The sequence below is a fragment of the Sarcophilus harrisii genome, chromosome 4 (genome assembly GCF_902635505.1).
Source record: "Sarcophilus harrisii chromosome 4, mSarHar1.11, whole genome shotgun sequence".
NCBI lineage: Eukaryota > Metazoa > Chordata > Mammalia > Dasyuromorphia > Dasyuridae > Sarcophilus > Sarcophilus harrisii.
This window is the reverse complement of record NC_045429.1, coordinates 93,968,349-93,991,843: the sequence shown is the minus strand read 5'-3', so window position 1 is coordinate 93,991,843 and position 23,495 is coordinate 93,968,349. Positions and strand designations below refer to the sequence as shown.

Sequence of the window (23,495 nt, the reverse complement as noted above, 5' to 3'; positions counted from 1 at the left end):
TCAGCACTATTGGCACCCGCTCCCACTGACTGTCACCCCTCTCCCCCATTTGTCTCCTAGGAGTGCAAGTCAGCTCTCTGCTAACCTCTCTGTTTCCCCAACACGGTAGGAGAGAGCTCTGTCTGTCCTCCCCCATCAGGGAGTTAGTTTAGCAGCATCTGCAGCTTTGAGGAAGGCTGTTTCTTTGTCATAACAATGAAAACTAAGGAGAGCTGGATTTTTCTTAGGAATCAGGTCTCCCCTGTCTCTTCCTGGCAGCGCCTAAACCTCTCCAATCCTGTATCTCCTCACCCTCTTGAGAATCCCATTGTCTCTTTAATATTATGAATATTAAAAGCAAGCCTGCTCTGCCAGAGTGAGTGCTGGGTAATGTCATCATCCATCCCTCCATCTATCTCCCCATGCTCCTGAGAATCCCATTCTCTCTTTAAGACTATGAGTATTAGAAGCAAACCTGCCCCAGCAGAGTGTGTGCTGGGCAATATCATCATTCTGTAGAGCTCGCAAGCCCGCTTCGGGGAGGAATAGCCCCAAGAGAATGTGGTCAGCAAGAAGACATCACCCTATTTTTATAAAAGCAATACTGACAGACAAAGGGTCCTGGGCTACAATCTGGAGGGGGAACCATATATGTGTGTGTGTGTGTGTGTGTGTGTGTGTGTAAGACAGCTGGCAGACAGCAGCTGGAAAACATTCTAAGGATTGACAGATTAACTAAGGGGCCTCTGAGAAAAAGTGTGAAGGATCAGGTATTATTGAGCCTGAGGAAGAAAAGGCTGAAGCTCTGAGTTAAGAATAGACCACTAGGCTGCAAAGGGTTTTTTTATAAAGGATCACAAATCTTTATCCTCTATCTCTGAGAAGTGCAAACCAAGAAGAAATGGGTTTAACTTTATTTTTATTTAATATTTTTCCAGTTATGTATAAAACAATTTTTAATATTTGTAAAACTTTGAATTCCAGATTCTCCTCTTCCCCCCCTATTAAAAAGGCACATGTGAAGTTATGCAAAGTATTTCCATAAAAGTCATCTTGTGAAAGAAAACATAAATCACCCCCCCCAAAAAAAATGGATTTAACTTTATAGCGTGAGAGTGAAGTTAGGCACTTAGCTCTCCAGTAACTGTTTTGTATGTAGATGAGAATTATCTGATAAAAGTTGGAAAATCTCCTTTTCTAGCTATCTATAAAGGAGATTCCCTACTGTTTGAGGAAAGATTAGTAACAGGCCCTAAAGATCCTGGGAAAAATTCCTAAGGAAATCCTGGACTTTGTTACTACTGCTCTTTGACAATTTTTGACCAGGAAGGAGGGCTAATGACTGAGGGAGGAAGAAGAAAATGTTAGGGAGAGATGGTGTGTGATTATATAGATATATAATCTTGAAAGACAGCATGTTATATATTAAATTGCTTGCTATTTCAAATAGGGAGGAGGGAAGGGAGAAAGGGAGAAAAATTTGGAGCTCAAAATTTTAGAAAGACTAATGTTGAAAACAATCTTCACATGTAATTGGGGTAAAATAAAATACTATTAAGTGGAAGGAAGGAAAGAGAAAGAAAGAAAGAAAGAGAAAGAAAGAAAGAAAGAAAGAAAGAAAGAAAGAAAGAAAGAAAGAAAGAAAGAAAGAAAGAAAGAAAGAAAGAAAGAAAGAAAGAAAGAAAGAAAGAAAAGAAAGAAGGAAGGAAGGAAGGAAGGAAGGAAGGAAGGAAGGAAGGAAGGAAGGAAGGAAGAAAGAAAGAAAGAAAGGAAGGAAGGAAGGAAGGAAGGAAGGAAGGAAGGAAGGAAGGAAGGAAGGAAGGAAGGAAGGAAAGAAGGAAAGAGAAAGAAAGAAAGAAAGAAAGGAAGGAAGGAAGGAAAGAGAAAGAAAGGAAGGAAGAAAGGAAGGAAGGAAGGAAGGAAGAAGGAAGGAAGGAAGGAAGGAAGGAAGGAAGGAAGGAAGGAAGGAAGGAAAGAAAGAAAGAAAGAAAGAAAGAAAGAAAGAAAGAAAGAAAGAAAGAAAGAAAGAAAGAAAGAAAGAAAGAAAGAAAGAAAGAAAGAGAGAGAGGCGGACAATATAGTAGAGTGGAGAAAGAGTATGAGATTTGGAGTTGGAGAATGGGGGTTCTTATCCTGGCTTTCTAACTTACTATCATTATGACCTTGTGACTTAGTGTCCTCACCCATGAAATGAAGGAGTTTTACTAGATAACTTTTAAGGATCCATAAAACGAACGTTTACTAAATAACTTCTAAAGTCCCTTCCATCTCTAAAGCTATGATCCTATGAGCCGTCTGGTCCTAAATAAAAAAAATATGATCTGAGTCTTTGATTAGAATAAAATTCTTGTGGAGTAGACAATCTGCTCTGCAGGCTTAAACCGGCTTCGAACAAAATAAAATATTTAAAAATAAACAAAAAAAATTTGCATGAGGCTTTACTATTTACATTTCAGGGAAAAGGCATTAATTTCTCTTTGGAGTATTTCCTACTTTCTCAAAATGACAAATCCCAGACCACTCTCAAGAACTAGAAGGTACCCGGGTTACAAAGGACATGGATTAATAAGCAGTGTGCCCCCTGAGGAACATGAAATTCTCTACCTCAAAAACTGACTTCTCCACACCAGAAAAAAGAACATATTCCCCATCAAGTGAATTGTACCACAGACTAGCTTTTAGGGCAGCTAGTTGATAAGGAGGATAAAGTACAGGTCTTGCCATCAGGAAGTCCTAGGTTCAAATCTTGCCTCACGTACTGCCTAGCTATGTGACCCCAGGCATTTGATTTTTCTCAGCCTCAGTTTCCTCATCTGTAAAATGGGGTTAATTAAGCCACTTATCTTATTGTTGTTATGAGGATTTAATGAGATACAGAGGTGTAGTCTATAAAATTGTTAGCTGTTATCATCCTAAATGTTGGTTAGAATTAGCTACAAAGAGAATTCTCCCTTGTTGATTCCTCCAAGATTTTTATTCTCTATTACATATCTTTTCTCCTATCTTCTGTACGTATCTATTTTCCTTTTTTTTTCAGAAATTTTTTTATTCTGAACTTGAAAATATCACCAAGCATTTCCATATTCAAAGAAGGATAGAAAAAGAAAAATGTGTAACTAGTAATTTGTTATATACAGCTTATATTTTTAACTTTTAAATTATATTTAATTTTTTTTCAATGAATAAGAATGTTTTCTCTCCCTTCCCATCTGCTCATTGAAAAAAATAAGAAAAAGAAAACCCTTGTAATAGATATACATAGTCAAGCAAAACAAATCTAGCTTGTATTTTTAAGATACATAATAAATTCAACATATTTAAAAGCTGCTTATCTGTGGCTCCCTCTGAACTTCCATCTATTCTCCCCTGTGCATTTTTTAAAAATTGCTTCAATGACACTCTCTTCTTTCTTTTCTTCTTTTTTTGATACTATTATTACTAGCATCCTCATGTCCCCTCATGGTCCCTTCTCCCTTCCCCCCAGCCCTCATTACAAAAAAGCCTAGTCAGCCAGGCACAGGAACACATGCCAGTAATCCCATCTACCCAGGAGGCTTGATGGCTTTGATCCAAAAGGATTAAAGAAAGGATAGAGCTACAGCTTGGGCTGGTAGAAAGTGGGTACAGTGGAAAGAACACTGACTGGGGAGTCAGAGGAGCTGGCTGTGGAGTCCACTTCAGGCTCATACAGGCTATCATAGTTCCTTGGGCTGTAATTTAAATTCTTAGGCCTCAATTTCTTATATGTTTAAAGAAAAGGAATTGAACTATATAGCCTCTAAGGTCTCTTTATTTCGAAATTTATTATCCTAGGATCCTTGACAACAGAGAAAAGCTTCTCAATTCTTTTTTCTTCTATTTTCTCTACTAAGGAGAATAATCTTTGGGACTGGATAGAACAAAACAAAAGTGACTAATAGAGAGCTGGTAGTCAAGCTAACTAAGAAGATGGTTGCCAATGTTTGATGAGTTCAAGTCATTTGGATCAGGTGAACTATGTATCTTTTTTTCCCCCGGAGGCAATTAGGGTTAGGTGACTTGCCCAGGGTCACACAGCTAGGAAGTGTTAAATGTCCCAGGGCAGATTTGAACTCAGGTCCTCCTGACTTCAGGGCTGGTGCTCTATCCACTGCACCATATAGCTGTCCTATGAACTATATATTCTTAGGTTCTGAAAGACTAGTGAATGTGATAGTTGAGCCACTGCAGAATGGTAATTCAGAGCAAAAGGATGTATACCCTGATTATAAAAAATGGAAGCGAATGGAATTGGCAAACTATGAGTGTATAAGATTGACTTTAATTCATGGGGAAATTCTATTATTGCTAAAATTTATAATTGTATATAATATATAAATTTATATAATATACAAATTTAGTATTACTAAAGAGTTGATTAATGATCATCTGGAAAAGAAAGGAGAGATCACACACACAAAAATTGGTTTCATCCAATTCAGGTTATGCAGGTTAAACTTGATTTCCTTTTTCACAAGGTTTTTGTTGTTGTTGTTTATTTGTAAGTAATTCTTCCTGACCCAATGAACTATAGCATGTCAATGCTTGTCCTTGGAGACTTCTTGGCTAGGAAACTGGAGTGTCTTGCCATTTCCTTTTCTAGAGAATTAAGGCAAACAGGGTTAGTTAAATAACTTGCCTAGGTTCACACAGCTAGTAAATGTCTGAGGCTGTATTTGAACTCAGATCCTTTTGATTCTAGGTATAGCATTCTATCCACTGTGTGACCCTCGCTGCCTCTAATAAACAATTCTCTATCATATTTCTTCATGAGCTTTGTTCCATTCAAAATAGAAAATATTTAGCTCTGGGAGCCTCCCTTCTCATTTAGCTTTGTTCAAGAGAGACCCAGATCACCTCATTCTGTTCCATGATTCCATGTCATCTGGGAGAAAGAAAGAGTATATAGGTTATTTTAATCATAACATATTTGTCAAGTACCTTAACATTCCCAAAATGCAACCTTATGATAAAGATAGGTAAGCCTGGTGAAGGAGGTAATCAATCTGAAGCAGTGACTCCCCTGCAGCAATCTTTCAAGAGTTGAAGATTTTCTCTAAATATGACTGGCTTTCAATCTCTGGAAGTCAAGTTTGAGCTCAAAAACTAATTTGCATGAGATGTGTTATCTTTTAACCACCTTGACAATCTTTAGCCTTGCCAAACCTGATTCTTAACCCCTTTTATATAATTCAGAATCTACATTTTAAAATATATCTGAAGAGAACAGAGTAATAGTCTTGAGAGAGAGGGAGAGAGAGAAAAATTACTTGCTATAGAAAAATACTGGGGGCAACTAAATGGTGTAGTGGATAGAGCACTAGATCTGAAGTCAGGGGACTTGAGTTCAAACTTGGCTTAGACACTTAATACTTCCTAGCTGTGTGACCCTGGACAAGTCACTTAATCCAAATTGCCTTGCAAAAGAAGAAGAAGAAGAAGAGAAGTAGAAGACTAGATGGAAAAACATTCACCTTCGTCAGTGTTCTTCTGTCTGAATCATTGCTTCTTCTGAAGGCCAGCTCCTTGCAAGGGACAGAAGGAGCTGGAGACAGTTGCTTGTCTCACTAAATGACTTGGGGTCACTCAGCCAGTGTATATCAGAAGTGAGACTTGAATCCAGATCTTCCTGACCCTATTATGATAGAAGTCAGTCCCATATTCCCTAAACTTATGTGGCTTTTTCATTCCTTAGTTACTAAGGAAGTGGTTCTCAAACTTTTGTTCTCAGTATCTTCATGTTGTTAAAAAACTATCGAGGATCTGTTCAAAGAGTTTTTGCTCACATGGGTTATATTTATAGCTATTTACTATATTAGAAGTAAAAAAATAATTTTGAATTTGTAGACCCTCTGAAAGGGTTTCAGAGACCCCAACAATTCTTTGGACTACATTTTGAGGACCACTGCCTTAGTACATCAAAGACCTGAAGGATCTAGGAGGAGTAGGAAATTTTCAGAAGGTGTGTGACAAGTCAGAATATAAGACTAGAAGAGGTCCAGGACTCTGGTTCTCTGACCCAAGTCCTTCACTCTAGTAACTGCTATCTAAGTAGGTGCCATGCTAGTATTCACTCCTATATTGACTAAGTGGATAAACAGTGGGAGATCATTTCCATTTCAAGCTTTGAGGTTTTTTTTAGGGGTAAGTCAGTCAAGCATTTATTAAGCACTTATTTTGTACCAGACACCAAGCTAAGTGCCAGAGAGACCAAGAAAGGCAAAAACACGATTCCCAACCTGAACAAGTTCACATTATGATGAAAGAGTAAATAACCAGAAATACCAGAGAGTGAGAGGTATATAGAGATCTAGAGAGTGGAGGTCACACTCAAAAGAAAGTCCCTGGTGGGGTGGGGAAGGAAGAAGAGGACTGGGAAAGGCTTCCTACAGAAGGTGAGACTTGAGCTGAACCTTGAAGGAAGCCAGGAAAGCCAAGAAATCAAGATGAGGAGGCACCAAATTGGGAAATGGATCATCATTTGTAAAGAACAAGGGGGCCAATATGGCTGAATCACAGGCTGACTCCAGTCACTAGTAATCATAAAACTCTTGGAAGTGAATCATCTCATTTATCCAACTTTCTTCCTCCAACAAAACTTCATTTGGGTCATCCCATGTTGAAGAACTACTTTTCCATGCCGAAGATTCTTTAAGGAGTTGTGACATTCTCCTATTATCCGATGTTCCATCTTTAAGGATCATGCTGATAGAAGAGAGAGACAGAAACAGAGACAGAGAAAAGGAAAGGGACAAAAAGAGACACACAGAGAGGGAGACAGAGACAAAGAGGAGACAGAGAGAGACATTTACATAGAGACAGTGACAGAAGGACAAAGAGACAGACACAGAGAGAAAGAGGTACAGAGAGAGATAGAAACAGACAGAACAGAGACACACAGAGAACAGAGAGAAAAAAGAGACAAAGACAGAGAGAGACAAATACAGAGACAGAGACAGAGAGACAATAGAGACAGAGAGACAAAGAGATGGAAAGACAGAAACACAAAGAGGGAAGCACACAAACACAGAGAGAGAGAGAGAGAGAGAGAGAGAGACAGAGACAGAGACAGAGACAGACAGTGAGAGAGGGAAATAGAGAAAGAGATAGAAAAACAGATACAAAGAGAGGGGGAGACAGAGAGACTTAGGCTTAAGAGAAAATGAAAAAAGCTATATTGAATTGAAGAATGAAGTTAAACTAACAGAGGAAAGTTTGTTTTCAAAGAGGCAGTGAATTTAATCAATAAGAATTTATTAAATGCCTACTCTACTCAAATATTCCATGTCAGACACTAGGGATACACACACACACACACACACACACACACACACACACAAAGCAGTCCCTGTCCTCAAAGAGCTTACATTCTACCATCAGAAGCAACACATTCCTCTCTCTCGGTACAAGGGAAGGGTGGAATCCAGGACTCCTCAGTCCCCAGCCTCAGGACCCTTCAAATAGCACTCTTTCTCTAAATGTAAGCAATGGAAATCTCTAGCTAAAATCTCCAGAACACTATAATGCCCACTTTTAGACCCCATGGCCAATGGGGTCAGTCTCATCTGGAGACTCTCGCTAATTAACTCAAGAGTGCTAGGGGAAAAAAGAGAGCAGTGGGGTCTCTTAGAAAGGCAGCTTGGGCGATAGTGGAAAGTGCCCTGGACTCTCTGATCAAGCAAAGCCCAAAGTGAAATCCTGACTCTGAAAGTTGCTAACTGTAGGACTCTCAGCAAGTCACCGAATCTCTGGTCCTCAGTTTCCCTGAAAGGATGGAATAGACACAGTCATAGGGTCACTATCTACTTTACAAAGTTATTGTGAGACACGTGCTTTGTAAGCCTTCAAGCATGATCTCAATGTGAGCTATTATTATTTAGGGAGGTGGCCATTCATGTCCCTCATGTGCCCTTTGAGGTGGCAGCTCTGGCAGGGCCCTTTGGTCCACAATAGCCTCCTTCATTGATACTCCATTAAGGACTTATGGGATTAGGTTACAGCTCAGTGTCCCTAAGATGGCTGAGGCCCAAGCCTCTGGCATCCCTGGCATCCCATCAAGACTGGGGGGACTTTTTATAGGGTCAGGAATGTGCACACAGACTCCTGAACTTGGGCAGGACTGGATTTCAGAGGCCTCAGAGACCCAACCTATAGCTTCTACTGAACACAGTCCTGGACCCCAACATTTACCCCCAATCCAGGGAGGCCACATGGTAGATCCTGGATTTGAAGTCACATAACTTGAATTTAAATCCTGACTGGGAGAACAGGAGTAAATCATTTCGTTTTTCTGATCCTGCTTCCATTCTTGTCAAGGAAAGGGAATGGATTCGATCACTTCTGAACTTCCTCTCAGCTCTATACTCATAATCCCTGATGCTTAACCCCTCACCCAGGCACATTCTACCCCCCATGAAATTTAGTCACACATTCCAGAGCAGAGGATTTTTGAGACTCTTTTAACTAATCAAGATTCAGAAGACATCTGTCTCTACTTTCTCAAAGGAAAGCACCAAAGTTCATCCTTCTACCACCCCCGCCATGTATACTTACCCATAGCCATGGTTACATTTGATAGACCCTCCTCAGAATCTGAAAAAAAAAGTAACAGCATGTGAAGGCTCACTCTGACTTTGCAAGTTCCCCCCATTTCAGCTAATTTTATCCTGATCCTTCCCTTTTCTTGTTCCCCAATAGTCCCCAGGCTATCTCTTCTAAAGACCCTTATTCTATCCATCAATCTACACACACACACACACACACACACACACACACACACACACACACACAATGCTACTACACCCTATAAGTTCCTGTTCTTGCCTTCCCCAGTTAAAGGAAAGGGAGGGGAAAAGAGGGCCTGCTTTGAGTCTGAGACCATTTTAGGGCTCTGTTTGGAGAGGTGAGGTAGCAGAAAGCGTCAGTTTGTTTTGGGCAAAGGTTCATAGGCCTAAATATATCCACTCACTTCATTCTCAAGTGGGTCATTTTCCAAACCTAGACCCTGAATCAATCTCGGTAATACGAAAGCCCTGAATGCTCCATGAGAGGAGAGGGTAAATGGACATTTTGAGAGGCCGGTTTCTGTTGGAAGATCTTAGTGATACTGGTTTAAGTGGTGCTACCCAGAGGTCAGAATTCTGGAGAGAGTCAGAATCAAGAAATCAAATCACAAAGTCAAAAGGACCCAGGAAAATCTCTGAAGCCAAAGGGGCACAGTACACCCCCAAAGAGGATGAGAGAATGTCAGAACTGAAATTAGATATGATCAAAATTAAGTTATCATTTAATGGAAAAGAACAACTTTGAGAAAGAGAAATAAGAAAAGGGGATGGGGAAAGAAGGAGCAAAAGAGACAGAGAAAAACAGAGAAAGTAGGGAGAAGTGAAAAGGGGAAAGACAAAGAATAAGAAATCAAGGAGACAGAAGACAGGAAGGTAGAGAGAGCAATGAAAGAGAAGAAGGAGGAGGAGGAGGAAGAAGAGGAGGAGGAAGGGGGAGAGATAGCAAGGACAAGGCAGTGAGGGGAAAAGAGAAAGAAGGAGAAAAGGGGAGACAAATGTATACAAAGACCAAATATATATATATATAATGAAATAGTGAAAGAGCTTGTATTCAAATCTAGTCTCCCTCTAGTCAGTGTTCTTTCTACCACACTATGTATAAATTAATTCTCATACCCTTCAGTCCCTTGCAAGGATCTCATCAGTCATTCTATCCACAAGCATTTTTTTTTAAGAAATGTATGTACCAAGAACCATATTTGAACACTGGGAAATGCAAAAGCGAAACAATCCTTGTCCTCAAGGAGCTTACATGCTAATAGGAGAAATACCAGGTACATATATAGGTGTATATAAAATAAATGCAATGCAAATGCAAAGTCAAGATGAAGGTTAAGTCAGTAGTAGTTGAGACAACCAGAAAAGGCCTCATGAAGAAATAAATGATTGATATGGATCTTAAAGGAAAACAGGGATTTAAAAAAGGTAAAGGTGAGGAGGGTTTGAACTCTGGCAGTGCAAATAGCAAGGGTAAAGGCAAGGAGATGGGAGATGTCTTGTGTGAGGAAAAACAAGGTCAGTTTACTTGAACTGTTTTATACATTCAGGGGAATGATGTGTAATAAAATCAGAAAAGTAGGATGGGGGCACATTTTGAAGAGCATGAGATTCCAAACGAAGGCATTCATAATATAAACTATATCCTTGAGGCACTGGGGGGCTCTGGAGTTCATTAAGTAGGGGAGCAAAGCATCAGATCTTTGGAAAGTCCCCTGTGCTAGCCCTAGACACAGTTGCAAAGTTATTGAAGTTTGTCTTTAGAGAGCCTCCCCTCCCTTCCAGCATCTTCCTCCCCTCATCTGCCCCCACAAAGGCTTCTTGAAGCCCCTGTATTTCCCCCTCTCACTGAGACCTATATTTTCAGGGCACCTTCCCATACGCCAGACCTTTCTCTCAACCTTTTCTGCAGCTAATTTTCTAAGCTAGCAGTCACCTTGGGAAGAGTTTGACAAAGTACTAAGTTAAAGCATTAAAGATTGATAAAGGCTTAATGGATTATCTCTCACCAGGGACTATGCATTTAACAGGAAACTATGGCTTAATCCAAATGAGTAACTGCACGGTGGGAGAATTTGAGACACTATGACAGGATGTGGGTAAGACAGTGTACATAGGCATGAGAGGCCTATTGTTCCCTCCCCCTACCATGGAGAGAGACAAAAAGTACATTTGCCTGACTTTCCCCTCTGGGAGCCCAAGCAGGCTGCCAAGTCATATCCTAGAAACAAAGAGCGAGGTATATTTAAGGCTGTGTTACTGGGCAGATCCACAGAGGCGGAGAAAACTCTAAGGAAGCAAGGAATCTCAGAACTAGAAGGCCACCGAGGGCAATTCATACTGGAACAGGAGTCTCCTCAGTAACTTCAATCAATCAAATATGTATGAAATGCATTTAGTCAAAGACTTTCAGTAAAGAGAAATCCACTACCTCTCAAGACAAGTTATTCCACTTTTGTACGGTTCTAATCATTAGCTGTCTAGCAAGCTTAAATTTGTATCTCTACAATTTCCTCCCTCGATTTATATTCATAGAGCATGAATGCAATAGCTTTCCACCATCTTCGCTGCCTTTCTCTGGATGCTTTCTGGATTATCAAGACTCCAGGCCCGCTGATTCCCTATATGATACCCATTCTGTTCTACCATCACCATAACCAGTAGAGAAGAAAAACAGTCAGTAAAAGCAAGGAGTTTTGATAATCCAAATACTGGACAGGTAACTGGATTCTGAGTAACCAAGAGTTCCCAATAGCTCTTTTGGTCCCAGATGGCTATGGCTAGACAGAATCTATTGGTCTTTCCAAGAGGGAAATATTCCCCTTTGGAGCCCTGATGTTATTGTCAGAAAGCATTAATTCCCCTGACTTGATCCTTTACCTAAGTACTCCTATGGAATATAAATAGGAAGGTAGATGATCTGATAAGTAGATGCTAACAAAGTAATTTAATGAGTACCTCTAGCTGATGGAAGCTGAGACTAGTCTTGTATCTATAGACATAATGAGTAAGATGGGTGAGAAGAAACACAGATTGGACCCAAGTTTCAGTTCTCCTCCAAAGCTATCAAAAAAGTGGCAAAGGACCTGAGGAGCCCACTCCAGCTAAGGGAAGATAACAAGGTCTGACAGGCATTCTTTATGGAGAGGGCAGACATCCCTAATTAAAGAGGGAGCATTGTTGCTAATGGTGGTATTATAATAATGATAATTTAAATTATGAATCAACAAGCATTTATTGAGTGTCTGCTATGTGCCAGGGATGAACAAGTAATAGCTTAATGAATAGAATGACTTTTCTGAAAAATCATAAAAACATGAGTTCAAATCCACTCTCAGATACTTAATAATGGAGTCATCCTGGCTGGATAAATCACTTAACCTCTGCTTGTCTGTTTCCTCAATTTTACAATTCATTATAAAATGAAGATAAATATTCTTACCTGAGACTTGGGGAGGCAGGAATAATGAGAGAGTACTAGTAACTGGATGGATAGAGAAAAGCATCTTAGAAAAATTAGCATTTGAGCAGAACTTTGAAGGTAATTAGGAATTTCAAGAGACACAAGTGAAGAGGAAGTGCATTGGTGAAGTCTGCAAAGATACAGAGAAATACCATGTATAAAGAGATTCAAGAAAGCTACTTTGGCCAGACCAGGGAGTGCATGAAACAGGAATAATGTTTAACAGTCCTAGAGAGGGAGGCTTGAACCAGATTGTGAAAAGTATTAAATGCCCAAATGCAGTTTGAATTCTATCCTGGAACAATAAAAAGTCACTAAAAGTTTTTGCATCAAGTAGTAATATGGTCATTTCAGTCTTTTAGGAAAATTGCTAATATGCATAGAAGAATTATACATGTTTAACATAGATTAGATTACTTGCCATCTAAGGGAGGAGATGGGAGTAAGAGAGGAAGAAAAAAATTTGGAACATAAGGTTTTGCATATATCTATGCATATATTTTGAAAATAAAAAGCTTAAAAAAAAAGAAAATTACTTTGACAGTTGTGCAGAAGATGAATAGCAATGAGGAAAAGCTGGAGACAGAATGATGAGAAGGCTATCAAAATATTCCAGTTAAGAGAAGAAGGCCTGAAAAGGTTGGCACCCATGTGAATGGAGGGAAAGGAACAAACCTGGAAAAATGTTATGAAGGTAGACGATATGTGACAATTGATTAGATGTGTGGGGAAAAGGAGAGTGAGAAGTAGAGGTTAGCTCCAAATTGAAAACCTGGTACAATTGAGAGGAATGGGTAAGTTAGGATGGGGAGAAGATCAAGCATCTTGAGTTTGTAATATGCCTACAGAGCAAGACTTTTTGGGAGGACTGGAAATAGAACTCTGAGAGCTGTCTGCCTGAAAATGATTATAAGACACATGAGTTCAACTGATAAGGTCACCGAGGAGTTGAGATCTAGAAAGACAGAACCTTGGGGGTATGTTCACACTAGAAGAATATGATATGAAAGGAGACTGAAAAGGGGCAGTCATACAGATAGTAAAACCAAGAGAGAGCAATGTGACAAAATCTCAGAAAAGAGAAGGTATTTGGGAGGAAAGGATGGTCAGCAGTGTCAAATTTAAAGAAGTCAAGAAGGATAAGGACTGAGAAAAGACTAAGGAACTTAATAATTAAAAGATTGTCAGTTACTTGGGAAAGAACATATTCTTCTGAGTAATAAGGTTGTGTTCCAGATAACAAGGGATTGGAAGTGAGAGAAGAAATGGAAACAATCAATATAAATAGTCTTTTTTTTTCCCCTTAGAGTTTGACTGAGAAAAAACATAAAGGCAATACATTGAGGGGATGTTACCTTGCTTTTTATATAGTGCTTTATTTTAGAAAACTTTTCTTTCTTATCTCATCTTACCTTTGTGAGAGTTAGTCTACAAATACTTATTAAGCACCTACTATGTGCCAGGTATTATGCCGAGTGTCGGTAATCCTGTATAGTAGACATAGTATTTTTCCAATTTTTCATCTTTCCCCCCCCCATTTTTCAGATGAGGAAATTGACATCAGAAAGGTAAAGCAATTTATCTGAGATCATATAGGGAATTCATGGTAAAGCAAATATAAAATAATAATATGCATAATTATAATTTACATTTATATAATCATTCACAGCCCAAAATGGGAAATGGATATCAAAAATGACCTTAACTATAATCCACTATAACTAATGTAAATTAATTGCCATAGCAAGAAGACCAAAACACTCTAGAAAGCATACAATCAGCAGCTATCTGACTAATTTGCTGAGCAGGGAGAGGTGACTGTCAAAGGCCACAGTGGACTAGAATATAAGCTCATATGCAAAACCTTATATTGGGCATTTACAAGTAGTATTGTCTCATAAAGGAGAGAGAAACAGTGGAGGGTAAAGCCAGTTTATTTATGTTTTAATTAACCCTTATATACTTTTATTTCAACACTAGATGTGACAAGGTCCCAAGATCAATGCTACATAGATATATCTCCTCATTAGACTTTTCTGGGGGATACCTCTGAGGGACAGTGTGGTTGCTTTTTAATTCTAACCACCTAAATTCCTTTTCCAGTATATTCTTTCCAATAAAAATCACCAATTACATTTAGTATTACCCTTATATTGTTCATTGACCCCAACCAAATATGCCTGCTCCATGCCCATAGCTTCTCCCCAACACAGTAGCCCAAAGCAGCTCAACTTCAGGGAAGGAAAGAGACCTCATTGCTTTAGCAGAAATCATTTTTATATATTCATCTAACAGCCAATAAAAAGGCGGACTAGACATAGTCAGAAAATGCTTGTGTATGCTCTGAGGTAAAGAGTCAAGGCTGTTCATTACATATCATTAGATACTTTAAGAAATGGGATCACTAAATGTTTATATTTCTAGATGGCCAGTTTCTAATTATATTTAGGTAGATTTTTATTGATATATCTTATTTTTCCATAATGTACATTTTCCTCTTCATTCTTCCTTTTCCCCTTTCAAAAAGTCATTTCTTATATTTAGGAATTTGGGTTTGGGTTTTTTTTTTTTTTTAAGAAAAATTCAACAAAACCAATAAACATATAGAAAATATCTTATATAATATGCAATATCAGAAGCTGGGGGAAGTATCTTCGTGTCCCTTATTTAGAGCTAAGATTATTCCTCATCATATTATCACACTCTTTTTTTTATTGTTTTGTGGTTGCTGTTCTCTTTATTTACATTGCGGTGGTCATTTTGTATATTGCTTTCCTGAATCTGCTTATTTGACTTTGCATGAGTTCATATGTCTTTCCATATTTCTTTGTAGTTATCATTTTGTCATTTCTTTTTTAAAATAATAGTTTATTTTCAAAATACATGCAAAGATAATTTTCAACATTCACCCTTGCAAAACTTTGTATTACAAATTTTTCCCTCTTCCCTTCCCTTCTTAAACAGCATATAATCTAATATCCGCTAAACATGTGCAATTCTTTTAAACATATTTCCACACTTATGCTGCACAAGAAAAATCAGATCAAAAATGGGGGAAAATGAGAAAGGAAAAAAACCCAAGCTAACAACAAGAAAAAAAAAGGTGATGCACATTCAGTACCCATAGTCTTTCTTTATGGATGCAGATGAGGTGATGCACATTCAGATGATTCTCTCTAGTACAAATCTATTGGAACTGACATGAATCATCTCATTGTTTAAAAGAGCCAAGTCCATCAGAGTTGATCGCCACATAATCTTGTTGCTGTATACAATGTTCTTTTGATTCTATTCACTTCCTTTATCATCAATTCATTTTGTCATTTCTTAGAACACAGAAATCTTTAGTTAGATTCATGTAATAATTTATTTAGTCATTCCTCAATTAAAAGGGATCTATTGGGTTTTTCTTTGTTACTATAGCACAAAAAAAGTGTTATTATTAATGTCTTTGTTGGTATATGTTAATCCTTTCTTTTTCTCAGTGATCTCTATATCCTAAAGAGATATATACTATATATCCTAAAGATATTTTAAAGATTATATATATAAAGAGATATACCTAGAAGTAGAAATTCTCATTCAAAAAGTATGGACATTTTTTGCCACTTGCAGAATTCCAAATTGATATCCAGAATGGATGTGCCAATTCACAGCTCCCCCAGTGATCAATAGTGTCCCTGATCTTTCTACAATCTCTCCAGAATTGACTCTTCTCACATTTTGTTACTTTTGTCTGTTTTCTGGGTGTAAGAGTTGTTTTATTTACATTTCTCTTACTGTTAGTGATTCAGAGCAGGAAAAGACTACTTGGCAAGATAACCAAGTAAGTCATCCCAAGGGCAATTAAGGATGAAAGCAGAAGGAGAACAATAACTAGAAGAAAATGGAAAACACAAAACTGTTTTCTAGAGCAAAGACAGGAGATCAACTACATTTGGACTCTAATATCACATTCCTGGATGTGCTTACAGAGGAGGAAGAAATTCTACAAAAGAACAAAGACAGGGAAAGCCTTAGGATTAGACTAAGTGTATATAGAAATCTGTGTTGGAGTCAACACAATTGTGACAGCATTGGGGGATTGATATGCAAGATATCTGAGGGAGGGGAAAATATCAAAGCTATTGAAGGGAAATTCTTAGATCTTATTAATAAAAGGAGATAGAGAAACCATCAATTATACCTAAATTATACATCTACTCTCCCAACCTCTATTCTCCAATAAATCTTTATGAGAATCATCTATCTATGATACAAGGTATCCTCAATGAGGATATTGGTAGAAAACAAGCAGGCTTCCTCAAGAGATATTCAATAATGGGCTACATATTTACCATTTTACAACTGACTAAAAGATGTAGACAATATACAACCCCACTGTTGTTATTATCTGTTTATTACAAAAAAGCATTTTATTTCATAGAATAAAATGCCATCTTATAGTCTCCTTTATAAGATGTCTCTCATCCACATCAAAATTACTAAATATTCCTTGGGAAACATAAAAACAAAACTAATTTTTCAATGACTTTCTAATCTTCAATATCAGATGAGACATAAAATAGTGAGAAACATGCTTGGCCAAAATGTTTTTACCTGTAAGAGAAGACATCCAGCTGAGTCCAAATTGGAAAAGTGTTCTCTATAGATGGTGAGGGCTTCTAGAGTCTCCTGTTTTTTATATGATACTGTGCCCTAGAACATTGCAGAGCCTCCTAAAAGAGATCTGTAATCATTCAAAGGTGTTTGGTCAGATCATCCACATAGGAAATATCAAATAGATGAATAATGACTACTGTTCAGATTATAACTTGCATTTGAATGGACAACCTATAGAACTTTTCCATCAATACAAACATATATATATGGGGAGAGAGAGAGAGAGAGAGAGAGAGAGAGAGGACACAAATAGTACAGATTAACAATGAGTTTAGTCCAGATTTGAACAGGAGAAATGGAGAAGGCAGGATTGCTTTCTGTGAGTTCCAAATCTTCCAAGTTTCCCATGCTTCCATCGAGCAAATGCCACCTACCAGTGTTGCTTTATGTCAGCAAAACATGAAATGCAATAATTTCTGAAGAATTAAAGATGAATATGCTATATAGGGCAATGGAGAAACCTTATCGGGTATGAACGGGCTGTTTTTACAACACATTTATTTTTCCATCCTAACTCTTAGCTTCCATTATTCTGACACAGAGAACCCTAATGGTTAAAATCCCCACACAGACACTGATTGTTGTGTGACCAAGACAATGATTTTCCACCTCTGGGTCTCCATTCCTCACTCATAAAATAAGGGAGTTGAGCTGCTTGAACATATCACTTTTAGAAAATAATAATAGTTAGAATTTATATAATAATTATAAGGTTTTTTAGTTTAAAGTTTACAAAGTACTTTACATTATTGTTGTTTGTTACAGATCTTATCTAATTCTATGAGTCAATAAATAGACTTATTAGAGAGGGAGTTATTCTCTACTTTTGATGAGTGTGTATGTATGGGTTTCCCAGAGTGAGAGCAATGTACTGACTCAGATTAACACCTACAAATACACTGACACAGACACATTTAGGAACACACAGACAGAAATATACACCCTCACTCAATATACCCATATTAAGTCTCATGCTGACCTCACACCATATTCTCAGACATGTGCCATCACCAATATTCACACACGCACATATATGTATGCATATATACATATAGAAACTCTAATACTTTGTAATTCTATCAACACCAGGATTTTGTGTGAGAGAACTCACTGGGGAGTAAGCTGTGCCTTTAGGGGCCAAGCGGCAGAGACAGCTGACTTACCCCATCTGGCCACCCACAAGTCCTTGAAACTGTCAACCTGAGCCTGGGGCCAACTGCCAGGAGGGATGTCTAAGAGACTGGCAGCAGCAGCTGCGGGAGGCCAGACTGGGTGATGGATGGCTAACAGCCTCTCCTGCGGCCTGTGGAAAGCACAGCATCTATTTTGGGCCCTCCTTCTCCTCCTCCTTCCCCCTGTCCAGGCCTAAGGCTTTTGATGCTGACTCAATTCTTTTACCTTCTCTTATTCCCTTCCCCTTAAGGAATTCCTGCCTCTAGTGAACTAGCCCTAAAAAAATCAGAGCTCTAATTGAAATCAGGTAGTCACTCGATATATCCACTCACCCTGACCCCCAGTTTTACTGTTTTCCACATTCTCAGTTCTAGTCTCCCCTTTCCTGCTCCCAAGTAGGAGAGAGTCAGAATTGGCAATTGACAAGCTCCTTCAGCACAGAATGTTGTTCCTAGTGATTACCTTCAGGTAAACATCACCTTCCCTGTCAAAAGCCATTTTTACTGCCATTTTGAAAGATGTCAAATGTAAAAAAAAAAAAAAAAAAAAAAAAAAGCTGTCATGAGTTTCCATTTTTATTCTGTCTTAACAACTTTCTGGATGGGAGAGAGACTTAAGGTCACAAAAATCTGAATTAAAATCAGACTGAAGCTACTTGCTAGCTATGTAGTCCTGAGTAGGTCACTTAACCCTTATGTAAAATGAAGATAATAATAAAACTGACTACCCAAGGTTGTTGTGAGGATCAAATGAAATATTTGTAAAGTGCTTAGCAAAGTATCTGGCACACTATAAGTTCTATATGAATGTTAGCTATTATTACAGTATTATTGTTCATATCTCACAAGGTTATTGGGAAGATCAAATAAGATTTGTAAAGTGCTTAACAAAGGTGCCTGGTACACAATAAGTGCTATATGAAAGTTAGTTATTATTATAGTATTATTGTTCATATATTATAGGATTATTGGGAAGATAAGATAATATTTGTAAAGTGCTTAGCAAAGTAGTACACAATAAGTGCTATATGAATGTTAGTTATTATTACAGCATTATTGTTCATATCTCACAGAGTTAGTGGGAAGATAAGATAATATTTGTAAAGTGCTTAGCAAAGCATCTGGTATGCAATAAGTGCTATATGAAAGTTATTATTACACTATTATTGTTCCTATCTTACAGAGTTATTGGGAAGATCAAATAAGATAATATTTGTAAAATGCAGTGCTATATGAATATTAGCTTTATTACAGTATTATTGTTCATATCTCACAGGGTTAGTGGGAAGATCAAATAAGATAATATTTGTAAAGTGCTTAGCAAAGTGGCACACAATAAGTGCTATGCTATATGAATGTTAGTTATTATTACAGTATTATTGTTTATATCTCACAGGGTTAGTTAGATCAAATAAGATAGCACTGTGCCTGGTACACAATAAGCACTATATAAATGTTATTAGGAATTCATGAGAGTAATCAAGAGAATTAAGTGTATCTTCTATAATGTAGAGCCCATATAATCTCTAAGGAGCCTTATCTCATCTCCTATTCTTATAAATCAGTCTTAGGTCCTGGAGCAAGATTTCCCCTTCAGGATTCCAAAGGTGAGGAATTTAGGGTGATTTTGCAAAGCTCCCAATATTATCTGTTGAGAATCAATTCCTCATCTCTTTATTTACATCTACACTTTCTGGAAGCTTTCACTGAAAAAGATCCTTGGAGATCCATGACTAGGCTGTTGATGAAACCGGCTTCTACTTCCTTCCATTTCACCACCAGTTTAAAAAAAAAAACTTTCTGAAAATGTGAATTTGATAATAGACCAGTGTGGTTGGACCCAGATAAAGTAACTAAAATTAAATTGCACAAATATTGAAGTTAATGCTAATATTTCTCTGTGATAAGACAAAACCCAAGGATGAGATCTGAAAGGATGCTGCTGCAAAAGATTATGGTGACTAAAGCTGGAAAGTTGTTGGAAGCCCCATGATGGCAAGAAGTGCAGAATTCTGAAAATATTTAAAGCTTTGAAGAAGATTTAAGGAACATGAGGAGATGAAAGTGACTTCAAGGCCTGAGCCAGAAACATCAGTTTTGTGGGTCATAGTAGATTGAATACGGGACTTAAAGTCAGGTTGATCTGAATTCGAATTTTGCCTCTGAGGCATGATCTGGATCACTTTAGACAAAGTTAATTAGCCTCTTTTGAGTCTATTTCCTCCTTTATAAAATGGTAGTAATAATGACCATACTATTTTGAGGGTAATAATCATAGTGACTACTTTGAGGGCAATCATAACCACAGTGATTATTTTGGGGGTAATCATGACCACAGTGATTTCTTTGCAAGTTTGTTGTGAATTTCAAAAGAAATAACAAAGCATTTTGCTAATTTGAAGCACTATATGACAGTCAGCTATTATTCACTGAGCAGCTGTGTCTAGAGTGCTGGGCTGGGAGTAAGGATTCAAATCTGGGTTCAATCTGACCACAGATACTTGCCAGTAGTGTGACCCTGGGCAAGTCACTTAACTCTCTTTGCCTCAATTTTCTCATCTGTAAAATGAGCTGGAGAAGAAAAGGGCAAACCTCTCCAGCATCTTTGTCAAGAAAACCCTAAATGGGATCAGAAAGAGTCAAACATGAAATGATTGAATGACAATTATTATTGGGGAAATTTTATGAGCAGAGACCAAACCAACTAAGTTTAAGTGACTTTGAGGAGAATGATTTAACCAAAGGATAATCTCCATCCCAGATCTTGCTGTTGCAGTGATAATAGAGGCTAAGAGAACTAACTTTGACCTCAGAGTGGAAAATAAGAATAATCCAAAAATTCAGTCAGTGAACATTTATTAAGCACCTATAATGTACAAAGCAGAGAGAGACAATGTGGTATAGTAAATAGTTAGCCTTGGAGATAGGTAGATAGATTCAAGTTCCACCTCTGACACAAGCTGGAAGTATAACCCAAGTAATTTAATCTCTCAGTTCCCCAGCAACTCTTCAAGACTAGAATTTGCCAAATATGTCCCAATCTGCATGATAGAGGAAGTTTCCTCATTATTCATGAAATAACCATCCTTTTCTCCAAAATGTGCAATGCACTGAGCTAGGTTCTGGAGATGCAAAAGATGAAACATGAAAGTCCTTGTCCTTTTGAAGCTTACTTCTGACTGGAGAGGGGGGCTGCAAGGAGGAAATTAAAAACAAGCAAACAGTTTTTTGTTGTTTAGTCATTTCAGCCATCTGATTTTCTTGGCAAAGATATTGGAGTCGTTTGCCATTTCCTTCCCCAGCTCATTTTACAGGCGAGGAAACTGAGGCAAGCAGGATTAAATGACTTGTCCAGGATCACACTACTGGCGAGTATCTGTAGCCAAATCTGAACTCAGGTCTTCTTTACTCCAAGCCCAGCACTCTAGCCACAGTTGCCTAGTGAGTAATAATAGCTGCCCAGGATTGCAATTAATAAATGTTGGAAGTTCGATTTGAATTCAGGGAAATGAGTCTTCCAGACTCCAGACCCAGCACTCTATCCACTGTGCCATTTGGCTGTCCCTAAATAGACAAGTAAAAAGAGTACCAAAAAATAACTTAAGTACAAAATGACCGAAATGATTGAATTTACAGGAGTCAGCTAACCAGGAGGAGGGGGAGGCAGTGTGACATAATGATGAGGTGTTGCATTTGAAGTCAGAGAACCTGGGTTCAAAAACCACTTATTACCTGCGTGGTCTTGGGCTAGCCCCTTAACTTATCTGGGACTAAGCTTGTAAAATCTATAAAACAAGGATGTCTGGGTAGACTAACTGAGCGCTGCTGTTAACCAAGTCAGAATGAATTGAGAAACATGAGACTGTGTCCATCACCTGTATAGCATGAACTCTCATGATCCCCACCCCCCCTTGCTGTAAAATACTGTGTCCTTTAAGCAAGTGGCTGTATCTGCTATATCACAGTGGATAATGTGGGAAGGGGTGTCCCTGTTAAAGTGAAAAACATCCTGAATCTCAGACCTGTATTAAAAAAAAATCATTTCAGTCTCTGGGGTAGTGATAGAAAAAAATCATTGCTAGGTAGCAAGACAAACCCAGTAGGAAGTCTTCTCTTTGGGGTTAACTTCTCTCTCACTCTCCAACAATCCTATAGGAGAAGTTGGAGTACTTCTTCCTCATTGTCTTTTCAATTGAAGCCGCCATGAAGATCATCGCTTATGGTTTCCTCTTCCATCAAGATGCCTACCTGCGCAGTGGCTGGAATGTGCTAGATTTTATCATTGTCTTCCTTGGGTAAGGAGTGACCTGCAATCATTGCAGGATTGGAGGGGGTTGGGGATCTGTGTGTTCCTCCATCTTTGATAGGAAGTATGCTGATAGAAAAATGCAGAACTGGTGTGTGATCCTGGGCAAGTCATTTAACCCCAATTGCCTTAGGAAAAAAAAATTTTAATTAAAAAAGTTTAAAGAATGCAGAACTGGACCCTTCTGCTGATGTTTTTCACAGGGGAGTCCCCACAATCACCATCTCAGAGACGTAGGGGAGGGTATCATAAGACCCCTTATCTGAGAGACTATTCAACCCCACCCCATTGTCCCAGCTGAGGCATTTTGACTCCTATAATCATTTCTTTTTATTAATCAATAAGGATTTATTAAATGCTTATTAGGTACCAAGCATTGTGTAGAATTTAAGGAGATCCCTGCCCTAGGCTTACATTCTACCAGTATTACCTTCTGACAGGAAGGTACAGAATGGGACATAGATGTTTTAGACATGGCCAGTGAAGGAATCTGATTTGCCCACTTATGCATATTTGTTACAAGGGTTTTGTTTTTCCTTTTTTTTTTTTAATGAAGATAGAATGGGAAGAAATGAAAATTTATTTTTCATTAAAAAAATTAAATTAAAAAATTCTATCACAGTTCACAGATAAGTAATTGCAGAAACATGAAATAAATTAAATCAAATAATTTAATTAAATAATATGTGCTAAAAAGTCAGAATATGATTCCATATCTGGCAACCATTCAGAGCAATTCCACTTATGTTAAAATATTCATGGATCAGAATCACTTTGTAAACAAAATAAATACAAAGTAATTTTGATGCATGGGTATTTTGATACGAATGAGTCTGTACTGGCTGGCTATTATATATCTAATAATGATCAGTATTTTCTTTTTTTGTTTGTTTGTTTGTTTGTATATTTATTTTTTTATTTTTTATTTAATAGCCTTTTATTTACAGGTTATATGCATGGATAACTTTACAGCATTAACAATTGCCAAACCTCTTGTTCCAATTTTTCACCTCTTTCCCCCCACCCCCTCCCCCAGATGGCAGGATAACCAGTAGATGTTAAATATATTAAAATATAAATTAGATACACAATAAGTATACATAACCAAACCGTTATTTTGCTGTACAAAAAGAATCAGACTCTGAAAAACCAGTAGATGTTAAATATATTAAAATATAAATTAGATACACAATAAGTATACATAACCAAACCGTTATTTTGCTGTACAAAAAGAATCAGACTCTGAAATATTGTACAATTAGCTTGTGAAGGAAATCAAAAATGCAGGTAGGCATAAATATAGGGATTGGGAATTCAATGTAATGGTTTTTAGT

At 37.8% G+C, this 23,495-nt stretch overlaps 1 protein-coding gene across 1 annotated transcript in view; it reads left to right on the top strand.

The window, feature by feature from the left end:
* Positions 1-23,495, top strand: part of CACNA1S (calcium voltage-gated channel subunit alpha1 S) — a 99,360-nt gene that overhangs the window by 9,923 nt on the left and 65,942 nt on the right. Inside the window, exon 3 of the mRNA XM_031937116.1 lies at positions 22,011-22,150. Within this exon, the coding sequence (XP_031792976.1) occupies positions 22,011-22,150 (140 nt within the window). The remainder of the gene's footprint in view (positions 1-22,010; positions 22,151-23,495) is intronic.